The 17,882-nt window shown below is 43.5% G+C and overlaps 1 protein-coding gene across 1 annotated transcript in view; it reads right to left on the minus strand.

Moving 5' to 3' along the window:
• Window positions 1-17,882, minus strand: part of LOC109898971 (protein kinase C epsilon type) — a 219,592-nt gene that overhangs the window by 60,915 nt on the left and 140,795 nt on the right. Inside the window, exons 8-10 of the mRNA XM_031835198.1 lie at window positions 14,133-14,223; window positions 13,698-13,915; window positions 12,967-13,140 (exon numbers count right to left, since the gene is read on the minus strand). Coding sequence (XP_031691058.1) covers window positions 12,967-13,140; window positions 13,698-13,915; window positions 14,133-14,223 — 483 coding nt within the window. The remainder of the gene's footprint in view (window positions 1-12,966; window positions 13,141-13,697; window positions 13,916-14,132; window positions 14,224-17,882) is intronic.

Consider the following 17,882-nt stretch of genomic DNA (forward strand, 5'->3'; position numbering starts at 1 on the left):
GTTACCATCCTATACTATAGGCACTCTATTGGTGGAACGACCCGGTTACCATCCTACACAATAGGCACTCTATTGGTGGAACGACCCGTTTACCATCCTACACTATAGGCACTCTATTGGTGGAACGCCCCGATTACCATTCTACACTATAGGCACTCTATTGGTGGAACAACCTACTCTATTTGTGGAACGACCAGGTTACTATCCTACACTATAGGCACTCTATTGGTGGAATGACCAGGTTACCATCCTACACTATAGGCACTCTATTGGTGGAACAACCTACTCTATTTGTGGACCGACCAGGTTCCTATCCTACACTATAGGCAATCTATTGGTGGAATGACCCGGTTACCATCCTACACTATAGGCACTCTATTGGTGGAACGACCAGGTTGCTATCCTACACTATAGGCACTCTATTCCTAGAACGACCCGGATTACCATCCTACACTATAGGCACTCTATTCCTAGAACGACCCGGTTACCATCCTACACTATAGGCACTCTATTGGTGGAACAACCTACTCTATTGGTGGAAAGACCAGGTTACCATCCTACACTATAGGCACTCTATTGGTGGAACAACCTACTCTATTGGTGGAACGACCAGGTTACTATCCTACTCTATTGGTGGAACGACCAGGTTACCATCCTTCACTAAAGGCAATCTATTGGTGGAACGACCCGGTTACTATCCTACACTATAGGCACTCTAATCCTAGAACGACCCGGATTACCATCCTACACTATAGGCACTCTATTGGTGGAACGACCCGGTTACCATCCTACACTATAGGCACTCTATTCCTAGAACGACCCGGATTACCATCCGACACTATAGGCACTCTATTGGTGGAACGACCCGGTTACCATCCTACACTATAGGCACTCTATTGGTGGAACGACCCGGTTACCATCATACACTATAGGCACTCTATTGGTGGAACGACCCGGTTACCATCCTACACTATGGGCACTCTATTGGTGGAACGACCCGGTTACCATCCTACACTATAGGCACTCTATTGGTGGAACGACCCGCTTACCATCCTACACTATGGGCACTCTATTGGTGGAACGACCCGGTTACCATCCTACACTATAGGCACTCTATTGGTGGAACGACCCGGTTACCATCCTACACTATAGGCACTCTATTGGTGGAACAAACTACTCTATTTGTGGAACGACCAGGTTACCATCCTACACTATAGGCACTCTATTGGTGGAACGACCCGGTTACCATCCTACACTATAGGCACTCTATTCCTAGAACAACCAGGTTACTATCCTACACTATAGGCACTCTATTGGTGGAACGACCAGGTTACCATCATACACTATAGGCACTCTATTGGAGGAACAACCTACTCTATTTGTGGAACGACCAGGTTACCATCCTACACTATAGGCACTCTATTGGTGGAACGACCAGATTACCATCCTACACTATAGGCACTCTATTGGAGGAACAACCTACTCTATTTGTGGAACGACCAGGTTACCATCCTACACTATAGGCACTCTATTGGTGGAACGACCCGGTTACCATCCTACACGATAGGCACTCTATTGGTGGAACGACCCGTTTACCATCCTACACTATAGGCACTCTATTGGTGGAACGCCCCGATTACCATCCTACACTATAGGCACTCTATTGGTGGAACGCCCCGGTTACCATCCTACACTATAGGCACTCTATTGGTGGAACGACCCGGTTACCATCCTACACTATAGGCACTCTATTGGTGGAACGACCCGGTTACCATCATACACTATAGGCACTCTATTGGTGGAACGACCCGGTTACCATCCTACACTATGGGCACTCTATTGGTGGAACGACCCGGTTACCATCCTACACTATAGGCACTCTATTGGTGGAACGACCCGCTTACCATCCTACACTATGGGCACTCTATTGGTGGAACGACCCGGTTACCATCCTACACTATAGGCACTCTATTGGTGGAACGACCCGGTTACCATCCTACACTATAGGCACTCTATTGGTGGAACAAACTACTCTATTTGTGGAACGACCAGGTTACCATCCTACACTATAGGCACTCTATTGGTGGAACGACCCGGTTACCATCCTACACTATAGGCACTCTATTCCTAGAACAACCAGGTTACTATCCTACACTATAGGCACTCTATTGGTGGAACGACCAGGTTACCATCATACACTATAGGCACTCTATTGGAGGAACAACCTACTCTATTTGTGGAACGACCAGGTTACCATCCTACACTATAGGCACTCTATTGGTGGAACGACCAGATTACCATCCTACACTATAGGCACTCTATTGGAGGAACAACCTACTCTATTTGTGGAACGACCAGGTTACCATTCTACACTATAGGCACTCTATTGGTGGAACGACCCGGTTACCATCCTACACGATAGGCACTCTATTGGTGGAACGACCCGTTTACCATCCTACACTATAGGCACTCTATTGGTGGAACGCCCCCGATTACCATCCTACACTATAGGCACTCTATTGGTGGAACAACCTACTCTATTTGTGGAACGACCAGGTTAATATCCTACACTATAGGCACTCTATTGGTGGAATGACCAGGTTACCATCCTACACTATAGGCACTCTATTGGTGGAACAACCTACTCTATTTGTGGACCGACCAGGTTCCTATCCTACACTATAGGCAATCTATTGGTGGAATGACCCGGTTACCATCCTACACTATAGGCACTCTATTGGTGGAACGACCAGGTTGCTATCCTACACTATAGGCACTCTATTCCTAGAACGACCCGGATTACCATCCTACACTATAGGCACTCTATTCCTAGAACGACCCGGTTACCATCCTACACTATAGACACTCTATTGGTGGAACGACCAGGTTACCATCCTACACTATAGGCACTCTATTGGTGGAACGACCCGGTTACCATCCTACACTATAGGCAATCTATTGGTGGAACGACCCGGTTACCATCCTACACTATAGGCACTCTATTGGTGGAATGACCAGGTTACCATCCTACACTATAGGCACTCTATTGGTGGAACGACCAGGTTACCATCCTACACTATAGGCACTCTATTTGTGGACCGACCAGGTTCCTATCCTACTCTATTGGTGGAACGACCCGGTTACCATCCTACACTATAGGCACTCTATTGGTGGAACGACCAGGTTACTATCCTACACTATAGGCACTCTATTCCTAGAACGACCCGGATTACCATCCTACACTGTAGGCACTCTATTCCTAGAACGACCCGGTTACCATCCTACACTATAGGCGCTCTATTGGTGGAACGACCAGGTTACCATCCTACACTATAGGCACTCTATTGATGGAACGACCCGGTTACCATCCTACACTATAGGCACTCTATTGGTGGAACGACCCGGTTACCATCCTACACTATAGGCACTCTATTGGTGGAACGACCAGGTTACTATCCTACACTATAGGCACTCTATTCCTAGAACGACCCGGATTACCATCCTACACTATAGGCACTCTATTCCTAGAACGACCCGGATTACCATCCTACACTATAGGCACACTATTCCTAGAACGACCCGGTTACCATCCTACACTATAGGCACTCTATTGGTGGAACGACCCGGTTACCAGCCTACACTATAGGCACTCTATTGGTGGAATGACCAGGTTACTATCCTACACTATAGGCACTCTATTGGTGGAACGACCAGGTTACTATCCGACACTATAGGCACTCTATTGGTGGAACGACCCGGTTACCATCCTACACTATAGGCACTCTATTGGTGGAACGACCCGGTTACCATCCTACACTATAGGCACTCTATTGGTCGAACGACCAGGTTACTATCCGATACTATAGGCACTCTATTGGTTGAACGACCCGGTTACCATCCTACACTATAGGCACTCTATTGGTGGAACGACCAGGTTACTATCCTACACTAAAGGCACTCTATTGGTGGAACGACCCGGTTACCATCCTACACTATAGGCACTCTATTGGTGGAACAACCTACTCTATTGGTGGAACGATCCGATTACCATCCTACACTATAGGCACTCTATTGGTGGAACGACCCGGTTACCATCCTACACTATAGGCACTCTATTGGTGGAACAACCTACTCTATTGGTGGAACGACCAGGTTACCATCCTACACTATAGGCACTCTATTGGTGGAACGACCCGGTTACCATACTACACTATAGGCACTCTATTGGTGGAATGACCTGGTTACCATCCTACACTATAGGCACTCTATTGGTGGAACGACCCGGTTACTATCCTACACTATAGGCACTCTATTGGTGGAACGACCCGGTTACCATCCTACACTATAGGCACTCTATTGGTGGAACGCCCCGGTTACCATCCTATACTATAGGCACTCTATTGGTGGAACGCCCCGGTTCCCATCCTACACTATAGGCACTCTATTGGTGGAACGCCCCGGTTCCCATCCTACACTATAGGCACTCTATTGGTGGAACGCCCCGGTTACCATCCTACACTATAGGCACTCTATTGGTGGAACGCCCCGGTTACCATCCTACACTATAGGCACTCTATTGGTGGAACGCCCCGGTTCCCATCCTACACTATAGGCACTCTATTGGTGGAACGCCCCGGTTACCATCCTACACTATAGGCACTCTATTGGTGGAACGCCCCGGTTACCATCCTACACTATAGGCACTCTATTGGTGGAACGACCCGGTTACCATCCTACACTATAGGCACTATATTGGTGGAACGCCCCGGTTACCATCCTACACTATAGGTACTCTATTGGTGGAACAACCTACTCTATTGGTGGAACGATCCGGTTACCATCCTACACTATAGGCACTCTATTGGTGGAACGCCCCGGTTCCCATCCTACACTATAGGCACTCTATTGGTGGAACGCCCCGGTTCCCATCCTACACTATAGGCACTCTATTGGTGGAACGTCCCGGTTACCATCCTACACTATAGGCACTCTATTGGTGGAACGCCCCGGTTCCCATCCTACACTATAGGCACTCTATTGGTGGAACGCCCCGGTTCCCATCCTACACTATAGGCACTCTATTGGTGGAACGCCCCGGTTCCCATCCTACACTATAGGCACTCTATTGGTGGAACGCCCCGGTTCCCATCCTACACTATAGGCACTCTATTGGTGGAACGCCCCGGTTACCATCCTACACTATAGGCAATCTATTGGTGGAACGACCCGGTTACCATCCTACACTATAGGCACTCTATTGGTGGAATGACCAGGTTACCATCCTACACTATAGGCACTCTATTCCTAGAACGACCCGGTTTCCATCCTACACTATAGGCACTCTATTGGTGGAATGACCAGGTTACCATCCTACACTATAGGCACTCTATTGGTGGAACAACCTACTCTATTTGTGGACCGACCAGGTTCCTATCCTACACTATAGGCAATCTATTGGTGGAATGACCCGGTTACCATCCTACACTATAGGCACTCTATTCCTAGAACGACCCGGATTACCATCCTACACTATAGGCACTCTATTCCTAGAACGACCCGGTTACCATCCTACACTATAGGCACTCTATTGGTGGAACAACCTACTCTATTGGTGGAAAGACCAGGTTACCATCCTACACTATAGGCACTCTATTGGTGGAACAACCTACTCTATTGGTGGAACGACCAGGTTACTATCCTACTCTATTGGTGGAACGACCAGGTTACCATCCTTCACTAAAGGCAATCTATTGGTGGAACGACCCGGTTACCATCCTACACTATAGGCACTCTATTGGTGGAACGACCAGGTTACTATCCTACACTATAGGCACTCTAATCCTAGAACGACCCGGATTACCATCCTACACTATAGGCACTCTATTGGTGGAACGACCCGGTTACCATCCTACACTATAGGCACTCTATTCCTAGAACGACCCGGATTACCATCCGACACTATAGGCACTCTATTGGTGGAACGACCCGGTTACCATCCTACACTATAGGCACTCTATTGGTGGAACGACCCGGTTACCATCATACACTATAGGCACTCTATTGGTGGAACGACCCGGTTACCATCCTACACTATGGGCACTCTATTGGTGGAACGACCCGGTTACCATCCTACACTATAGGCACTCTATTGGTGGAACGACCCGCTTACCATCCTACACTATGGGCACTCTATTGGTGGAACGACCCGGTTACCATCCTACACTATAGGCAATCTATTGGTGGAACGACCCGGTTACCATCCTACACTATAGGCACTCTATTGGTGGAACAAACTACTCTATTTGTGGAACGACCAGGTTACCATCCTACACTATAGGCACTCTATTGGTGGAACGACCCGGTTACCATCCTACACTATAGGCACTCTATTCCTAGAACAACCAGGTTACTATCCTACACTATAGGCACTCTATTGGTGGAACGACCAGGTTACCATCATACACTATAGGCACTCTATTGGAGGAACAACCTACTCTATTTGTGGAACGACCAGGTTACCATCCTACACTATAGGCACTCTATTGGTGGAACGACCAGATTAACATCCTACACTATAGGCACTCTATTGGAGGAACAACCTACTCTATTTGTGGAACGACCAGGTTACCATCCTACACTATAGGCACTCTATTGGTGGAACGACCCGGTTACCATCCTACACGATAGGCACTCTATTGGTGGAACGACCCGTTTACCATCCTACACTATAGGCACTCTATTGGTGGAACGCCCCGATTACCATCCTACACTATAGGCACTCTATTGGTGGAACAACCTACTCTATTTGTGGAACGACCAGGTTAATATCCTACACTATAGGCACTCTATTGGTGGAATGACCAGGTTACCATCCTACACTATAGGCACTCTATTGGTGGAACAACCTACTCTATTTGTGGACCGACCAGGTTCCTATCCTACACTATAGGCAATCTATTGGTGGAATGACCCGGTTACCATCCTACACTATAGGCACTCTATTGGTGGAACGACCAGGTTGCTATCCTACACTATAGGCACTCTATTCCTAGAACGACCCGGATTACCATCCTACACTATAGGCACTCTATTCCTAGAACGACCCGGTTACCATCCTACACTATAGACACTCTATTGGTGGAACGACCAGGTTACCATCCTACACTATAGGCACTCTATTGGTGGAACGACCCGGTTACCATCCTACACTATAGGCAATCTATTGGTGGAACGACCCGGTTACCATCCTACACTATAGGCACTCTATTGGTGGAATGACCAGGTTACCATCCTACACTATAGGCACTCTATTGGTGGAACGACCAGGTTACCATCCTACACTATAGGCACTCTATTTGTGGACCGACCAGGTTCCTATCCTACTCTATTGGTGGAACGACCCGGTTACCATCCTACACTATAGGCACTCTATTGGTGGAACGACCAGGTTACTATCCTACACTATAGGCACTCTATTCCTAGAACGACCCGGATTACCATCCTACACTGTAGGCACTCTATTCCTAGAACGACCCGGTTACCATCCTACACTATAGGCGCTCTATTGGTGGAACGACCAGGTTACCATCCTACACTATAGGCACTCTATTGATGGAACGACCCGGTTACCATCCTACACTATAGGCACTCTATTGGTGGAACGACCCGGTTACCATCCTACACTATAGGCACTCTATTGGTGGAACGACCAGGTTACTATCCTACACTATAGGCACTCTATTCCTAGAACGACCCGGATTACCATCCTACACTATAGGCACTCTATTCCTAGAACGACCCGGATTACCATCCTACACTATAGGCACACTATTCCTAGAACGACCCGGTTACCATCCTACACTATAGGCACTCTATTGGTGGAACGACCCGGTTACCAGCCTACACTATAGGCACTCTATTGGTGAAATGACCAGGTTACTATCCTACACTATAGGCACTCTATTGGTGGAACGACCAGGTTACTATCCGACACTATAGGCACTCTATTGGTGGAACGACCCGGTTACCATCCTACACTATAGGCACTCTATTGGTGGAACGACCCGGTTACCATCCTACACTATAGGCACTCTATTGGTCGAACGACCAGGTTACTATCCGATACTATAGGCACTCTATTGGTGGAACGACCCGGTTACCATCCTACACTATAGGCACTCTATTGGTGGAACGACCAGGTTACTATCCTACACTAAAGGCACTCTATTGGTGGAACGACCCGGTTACCATCCTACACTATAGGCACTCTATTGGTGGAACAACCTACTCTATTGGTGGAACGATCCGGTTACCATCCTACACTATAGGCACTCTATTGGTGGAACGACCCGGTTACCATCCTACACTATAGGCACTCTATTGGTGGAACAACCTACTCTATTGGTGGAACGACCAGGTTACCATCCTACACTATAGGCACTCTATTGGTGGAACGACCCGGTTACCATCCTACACTATAGGCACTCTATTGGTGGAATGACCTGGTTACCATCCTACACTATAGGCACTCTATTGGTGGAACGACCCGGTTACTATCCTACACTATAGGCACTCTATTGGTGGAACGACCCGGTTACCATCCTACACTATAGGCACTCTATTGGTGGAACGCCCCGGTTACCATCCTACACTATAGGCACTCTATTGGTGGAACGCCCCGGTTCCCATCCTACACTATAGGCACTCTATTGGTGGAACGCCCCGGTTCCCATCCTACACTATAGGCACTCTATTGGTGGAACGCCCCGGTTACCATCCTACACTATAGGCACTCTATTGGTGGAACGCCCCGGTTACCATCCTACACTATAGGCACTCTATTGGTGGAACGCCCCGGTTCCCATCCTACACTATAGGCACTCTATTGGTGGAACGCCCCGGTTACCATCCTACACTATAGGCACTCTATTGGTGGAACGCCCCGGTTACCATCCTACACTATAGGCACTCTATTGGTGGAACGCCCCGGTTACCATCCTACACTATAGGCACTCTATTGGTGGAACGACCCGGTTACCATCCTACACTATAGGCACTCTATTGGTGGAACGCCCCGGTTACCATCCTACACTATAGGTACTCTATTGGTGGAACAACCTACTCTATTGGTGGAACGACCCGGTTCCCATCCTACACTATAGGCACTCTATTGGTGGAACGCCCCGGTTCCCATCCTACACTATAGGCAATCTATTGGTGGAACGACCCGGTTACCATCCTACACTATAGGCACTCTATTGGTGGAATGACCAGGTTACCATCCTACACTATAGGCACTCTATTCCTAGAACGACCCGGTTACCATCCTACACTATAGGCACTCTATTCCTAGAACGACCCGGATTACCATCCTACACTATAGGCACTCTATTCCTAGAACGACCCGGTTACCATCCTACACTATAGGCACTCTATTCCTAGAACGACCCGGATTACCATCCTACACTATAGGCACTCTATTCCTAGAACGACCCGGATTACCATCCTACACTATAGGCACTCTATTCCTAGAACGACCCGGTTACCATCCTACACTATAGACACTCTATTGGTGGAACGACCAGGTTACCATCCTACACTATAGGCACTCTATTGGTGGAACGACCCGGTTACCATCCTACACTATAGGCAATCTATTGGTGGAACGACCCGGTTACCATCCTACACTATAGGCACTCTATTGGTGGAATGACCAGGTTACCATCCTACACTATAGGCACTCTATTGGTGGAACGACCAGGTTACCATCCTACACTATAGGCACTCTATTTGTGGACCGACCAGGTTCCTATCCTACTCTATTGGTGGAACGACCCGGTTACCATCCTACACTATAGGCACTCTATTGGTGGAACGACCAGGTTACTATCCTACACTATAGGCACTCTATTCCTAGAACGACCCGGATTACCATCCTACACTGTAGGCACTCTATTCCTAGAACGACCCGGTTACCATCCTACACTATAGGCGCTCTATTGGTGGAACGACCAGGTTACCATCCTACACTATAGGCACTCTATTGATGGAACGACCCGGTTACCATCCTACACTATAGGCACTCTATTGGTGGAACGACCCGGTTACCATCCTACACTATAGGCACTCTATTGGTGGAACGACCAGGTTACTATCCTACACTATAGGCACTCTATTCCTAGAACGACCCGGATTACCATCCTACACTATAGGCACTCTATTCCTAGAATGACCCGGTTACCATCCTACACTATAGGCACTCTATTGGTGGAACGACCCGGTTCCCATCCTACACTATAGGCACTCTATTGGTGGAACGCCCCGGTTCCCATCCTACACTATAGGCACTCTATTGGTGGAACGCCCCGGTTACCATCCTACACTATAGGCACTCTATTGGTGGAACGCCCCGGTTACCATCCTACACTATAGGCACTCTATTGGTGGAACGCCCCGGTTCCCATCCTACACTATAGGCACTCTATTGGTGGAACGCCCCGGTTCCCATCCTACACTATAGGCACTCTATTGGTGGAACGCCCCGGTTACCATCCTACACTATAGGCACTCTATTGGTGGAACGCCCCGGTTACCATCCTACACTATAGGCACTCTATTGGTGGAACGCCCCGGTTCCCATCCTACACTATAGGCACTCTATTGGTGGAACGCCCCGGTTACCATCCTACACTATAGGCACTCTATTGGTGGAACGCCCAGGTTACCATCCTACACTATAGGTACTCTATTGGTGGAACAACCTACTCTATTGGTGGAACGATCCGGTTACCATCCTACACTATAGGCACTCTATTGGTGGAACGCCCCGGTTCCCATCCTACACTATAGGCACTCTATTGGTGGAACGTCCCGGTTACCATCCTACACTATAGGCACTCTATTGGTGGAACGCCCCGGTTCCCATCCTACACTATAGGCACTCTATTGGTGGAACGCCCCGGTTCCCATCCTACACTATAGGCACTCTATTGGTGGAACGCCCCGGTTCCCATCCTACACTATAGGCACTCTATTGGTGGAACGCCCCGGTTCCCATCCTACACTATAGGCACTCTATTGGTGGAACGCCCCGGTTCCCATCCTACACTATAGGCACTCTATTGGTGGAACGCCCCGGTTACCATCCTATACCCCCTACGGTCAGTAACTATAGCCAGAGGAACATTTTTGAAAGGGCTGTATGTGAATTACCATGTATTGAGTCCTGTTGTGTTCTTCAACTATGGTGTTATATTACCACTTAGTGGCAATCATAACTAAATCCCAACCAGCGAAAATACTGTCTATGGAGTGGTTCATAAGTGGTCATTCCAGTCAATGTGCCTGTGTGTTTGTGGTGGTTTTTAACCCTATGTTAGTTGTCAAGAAGCAGACAAGTGAGTCTAGAAGGGGTCTGAGCATGCCAGTGTGTGTCTGTCATTCTGCCCACCTGCCAATCCAACTGTGAGTGTATTGTGTTTTTGTGCACAGTGCATTCATAAAGTATTAAGACCCTTTCACTTTTTCACATTTTGTTACATTACAGCCTTATTCTAAAATGGGTTACATTGTTTTTCCCCCCCATCAATCTACACACAATACCCCATAATGACAAAGAAAAACAAGTTTTTAGCCATTTTTGTATCGAATGTATTAAAAATAAAAAACTGAAATATCACATTTACATATATCCAGTACTTTGTTGAAGCACCTTTGGCAGTGATTACAGCCTCGAGTCTTCTTGGGTATGACACTACAAGCTTGACACGCCTGTATTTGGGGAGTTTCTCCCATTCTTCTCTGCAGATCCTCTCAAGCTCTGTCAGGTTGGATGGGGAGGGTCGCTGCACGGCTATTTTCTGGTCGCTACAGAGATGCTAGATCCGCTTAAAGTCCTGGCTCTGGCTGGGCCACTCAGGGACATTCAGAGACTTGTCCCGAAGCCACTCCTGCGTTGTCTTGGCTGTGTGCTTAGGGTCGTTGTCCTGTTGGAAGGTGAACCTTCATCCCAGTCTGGAGCAGGTTTTAATCAAGGATCTATCTGTACTTTACTCCATTCATCCTTCTCTTGATCCTGACTAGTCTCCCAGTCCCTGGTGCTGAAACATATCCGCACAGCATGATGCTGCCACCACCATGCTTCACCGTAAGGATGGTATTGGCCAGGTGATGAGCGGTGCCTGGTTTCCTCCAGACGTGACACTTGGTATTCAGGGAAAAGAGTTCAATCTTGGTTTCATTAGACCAGAGAATCTTGTTTCTCATGGTCTGAGAGTCCTTTAGGCGTTTTTTGGCAAACTTCAAGTGGGCTGTCATGTGCCTTTTAACTTAATTGTGTATAGATTGATGAGGAAAATCTTTTATTTAATCAATTTTAGAATAAGGCTGCAACGTAACAACATGTGGAAGAAGTTGAGGGTCTGAAGACTTTCCGTGTGCACTGTACAATGTGTGTGTGTGTGTGTCTGTGTGTGTTTGTGTGTGTGTGTGTGTGTATGTGTGTCTGTGTGTGTGTCTGTGTGTCTGTGTGTCTGTGTGTGTGCGTCTGTGTGTGCGTCTGTGTGTGTGTGTGTGTGTGTGCCTGTGTGTGTGCCTGTGTGTGTGTGTGTGTGTGTCTGTGTGTGTGTCTGTGTGTGTGTGTGTCTGCGTGTCTGTGTGTGTGTGTGTGTGTGTGTGTGTGTGTGTGTGTGTGTGTGTGTGTGTGTGTGTGTGTGTGTGTGTGTGTGTGTGTGTGTGTGTGTGTCTGTGTCTGTCTGTGTGTGTGTGTGTGTGTGTGTGTGTGTGTGTGTGTGTGTGTGTGTGTGTGTGTGTGTGTGTGTGTGTGTGTGTGTGTGTGTGTGTGTGTGTGAGTTAGGGGTGTTTCCTACCTTATTCTGGAAGCAGCAGAAGAGCTGGGTCAGGTAGGTGTGTTTCCTACCTTATTCTGGAAGCAGCAGAAGAGCTGGGTCAGGTAGGGGTGTTTCCTACCTTAGTCTGGAAGCAGCAGAAGAGCTGGGTCAGGTAGGGGTGTTTCCTAGCCAGGGCCAATATGCGTTTCTCTGTCAGGGTACAGTCCACATCATCATCCTGCAGGATCACGTCTTTCTTCAACACCTTCACAGCATACACCTCATCTGTCCCTTTCAGCTCAGCCAGCATCACCTACAGGGAAGAACCGCAGAGGTTAACATACCCATGCACACGGAAGCACATAAACGCACGCACGTACATACATACAGACACACACACACACACACACACACACACACACACACACTACTACTGTAACAACACTCAAGCCACTGACTAATTTTCGGCACTTGATTAAATTGAGAGGACAGACAGACAGACAGACAGACAGACAGACAGACAGACAGAAAGAGAGTCAGACAGACAGACAGACAGACAGACAGACAGACAGACAAATAGTCAGACATACAGACAGACAGACAGACAGACAGACAGACAGACAGACAGACAGACAGACAGACAGACAGACAGACAGACAGACAGACAGACAGACAGACAGACAGACAGACTGAAAGAAAGAAAGAGTCAGACAGACAGACAGACAGACAGACAAAGTCAGAAAGACAGACAGTCAGAGAGTCAGACAGACAGACAGACAGACAGACAGACAGACAGACAGACAGACAGACAGACAGACAGTCAGACAAAGTCAGAAGGACAGACAGTCAGAGAGTCAGATAGTACTGTACCTTTCCGAAGCTGCCTTTGCCCAGGACCTTGATGAAGAGGAAGTTCTGCAGCGTCATCCTCTTGGTCTGGACAGTCTTGAGCTCTCCATTCTCCCGGGCCTCGCCCCCCTCTGAGCCCACCGCCACCCTGCTGGAAGAAGAGGATGAGGCCGACTTGTGTTCCTGTCCACGTTGGTCAAACGACAGCGCCTTGCGTATGTTCTCCAACTCTTTCAGGTCTGGGAGAGAAACCAGAGAGGTACAGGAGTGATAAAAGTGTGTTCCTCTGTGTATGGGCAGGGGTGGAAGTGAACAACAAATCACTCCCTGGAACCCACCAATGCAGAATCCATGAATTCAATGTGAAAATGATTTTACTCCCTGAACCTGGGTGATGATGTGTGATGTCTGAAGTAAGTGGTCAGCATGTCCATTGTCCTAAATGTGTGTGTGTACCTTGGTCACATGGGGAGGTGGGGGCTGATTTGCATCGGTCCTCCTCTGCCTGGGGGGTACATGGTAACGGCTGCTGGGGTTCTTGGGTTATCTATGGAGAGCAACATCATCATCACCATCATCATCATCATCATCTCACCATCATGATCACCCTCCAATCCTCTCCTTCTCTATCAAATTTCTACCACAGGGGCGTGAAACAACCAGACCCCTGAGTCTGACACCCCTGCTCTACCACATCTAGATGTTGGACTAATGGCACTTCAACACTTAACATGAACATGTCGTATCAATCGAACCAGAATAATTCTAATCAGAATCATTCTATTCAGTATAATTCTATCCAGTATAATTCTATCCATAATCATTCTATTCAGTATAATTCTATCCAGTAAAATTCTATCCATAATCATTCTATTCAGTATAATTCTATCCAGTATAATTCTATCCATAATCATTCTATCCAGTATAATTCTATCCAGTATAATTCTATCCATAATGATTCTATTCAGTATAATTCTATCCAGTATAATTTTATCCAGTATAATTCTATCCATAATGATTCTATTCAGTATAATTCTATCCAGTATAATTTTATCCAGTATAATTCTATCCAGTATAATTCTATTCAGTATAATTCTATCCAGTATAATTCTATCCAATATAATTCTTATCAGTATAATTATATCCATAAACATTCTATCCAGAATAATTATATCCATAAACATTCTATCCAATATAATTATATCCAGAATAATTATATCTATAAACATTCTATCCAATATAATTCTATTCAGTATAATTCTATCCATAAACATTCTATCCAGAATAATTATATCCATAAACATTCTATCCAATATAATTATATCCAGAATAATTCTATCCTGTGTAATTTTATCCAGTATAATTATATACAGTCTAATTCTATCCAATATAATTCTATTCAGTATAATTGTATCCAGTCTAATAATATCCATAAACATTCTATCCAGTATAATTCAATTCAGTATAATTCTATCCATAATAATTCTATCCAGTACAATTCAATTCAGTATAATTCTATCCATAATAATTCTATCCAGTATAATTCTATCCAGTACAATTCTATCCAGTACAATTCAATTCAGTATAATTCTATCCATAATAATTCTATCCAGTATAATTCTATCCAGTACAATTCAATTCAGTATAATTATATCCATAATCATTCTATCCAGTATAATTCTATCCATAATCATTCTATCCAGTATAATTCTATCCAGTACAATTCAATTCAGTATAATTCTATCCATAATAATTCTATCCAGTATAATTCTATCCAGTACAATTCAATTCAGTATAATTCTATCCATAATAATTCTATCCAGTATAATTCTATCCAGTACAATTCAATTCAGTATAATTCTATCCAGTATAATTCTATCCAGTCTAATTATATCCAATAAAATTCTATCCAGTATAATTCTATCCAGTCTAATTATATCCAGTCTAATTATATCCAGTAAAATTCTATTCAGTATAATTATATCCATAATCATTCTAACCTGTATAATTCAATCCATAATCATTCAATCTATTATCATTATATCCAGTATAATTCTATCAAGTACAATTATATCCATAATCATTCTAACCTGTATAATTCAATCCATAATCATTCAATCTATTATCATTCTATCCAGTATAATTCTATCCAATATAACTCTATCCAGTATAATTATGTCCATAATCATTCTATCCAGTATAATTCTATCCATAATCATTCTATCCAGTCTAATAATATCCATAATCATTCTATTCTGTCTAATTCAATCCAGTATAATTCTATCAATAATCATTCTATCCAGTATAATTCTATCCAGTCTAATAATATCCAGGATAATTATTTCCAGTGTAATTATATCCATAATCATTCTATCCAGTAAAATTATATCCATAATCATTCTATCCAGTCTAATTATATCCAATAAAATTCTATCCAGTATAATTCTATCCAGTCTAATTCTATCCAGTCTAATTATATCCAGTAAAATTATATTCAGTATAATTATATCCATAATCATTCTATCCGGCATAACTCTATCCAGAATAAATATAATCAGTATAATTCTATCTATAATCATTCTATCCAGTATAATTCTATACATAATCATTCTATTCATTCTAATTATACCCAATATAAGTATATCCATAATCATTATATCCAGTATAAATCTATCCAGTATAATTCTATCCAGTATAATTCTATTCATAATCATTCTATCCAGTATAATTCTATTCATAATCATTCTATCCAGTAAAATTCTATCCATAATCATTCTATCCAGTATAATTCTATCCAGGATAATTCTATCCATAATCATTCTATCCAGAATAATTATATCCAGTATAATTCTATACATAATATTTATATTCTGTCTAATTCAATCCAGTATAATTATATCAATAATCATTCTATCCAATATAATTATATCCAGTATAATTCTATCCAGTATAATTCTATCCAGAATAATTCTATCTATAATCATTCTATCCAATATAATTCTATCCAGTATAATTCTATCCATAATGATTATATCCATAATCATTCTATCCAGTATAATTCTATCCAGTATAATTCTATCCAAAATCATTATATCCTGTATAATTCTATCAAGTACAATTATATCCATAATCATTGTAACCTGTATAATTCAATCCATAATCATTCAATCTATTATCATTATATCCAGTATAATTCTATCAAGTACAATTATATCCATAATCATTCTAACCTGTATAATTCAATCCACAAATCATTCAATCTATTATCATTCTATCCAGTATAATTCTATCCAATATAACTCTATCCAGTATAATTATGTCCATAATCATTCTATCCAGTATAATTCTATCCATAATCATTCTATCCAGTCTAATAATATCCATAATCATTCTATTCTGTCTAATTCAATCCAGTATAATTCTATCAATAATCATTCTATCCAGTATAATTCTATCCAGTCTAATAATATCCAGGATAATTATTTCCAGTGTAATTATATCCATAATCATTCTATCCAGTAAAATTATATCCATAATCATTCTATCCAGTAAAATTATATCCATAATCATTATATCCAGTCGAATTCTATCCAGTATAATTCTATACCTAATCATTCTGTTCTGTCTAATTCAATCCAGTATAATTATATCAATAATCATTCTATCCAGTATAATTCTATCCAGTATAATTCTATCCATAATCATTATATCCTGTATAATTCTATCAAGTACAATTATATCCATAATCATTCTAACCTGTATAATTCAATCCAAAATCATTCAATCTATTATCATTATATCCAGTATAATTCTATCCAGCATAATTCTATCCAAAATCATTATATCCTGTATAATTCTATCAAGTACAATTATATCCATAATCATTCTAACCTGTATAATTCAATCCATAATCATTCTATCCAGTATAACTCTATCCATAGTCATTCTATCCAGTATAAATCTATCCAGTATAAATCTATCCAGTCTAATAATATCCATAATCATTCTATCCAGTATAATTCTATCCAGTATAAATCTATCCAGTCTAATAATATCCATAATCAATCTATCCAGTCTAATAATATCCATAATCAATCTATCCAGTCTAATAATATCCATAATCAATCTATCCAGTCTAATAATATCCATAATCAATCTATCCAGTATAATAATATCCAGTATAAATCTATCCAGTCTAATAATATC

This window comes from Oncorhynchus kisutch, linkage group LG11, assembly GCF_002021735.2.
Source record: "Oncorhynchus kisutch isolate 150728-3 linkage group LG11, Okis_V2, whole genome shotgun sequence".
Lineage (NCBI taxonomy): Eukaryota > Metazoa > Chordata > Actinopteri > Salmoniformes > Salmonidae > Oncorhynchus > Oncorhynchus kisutch.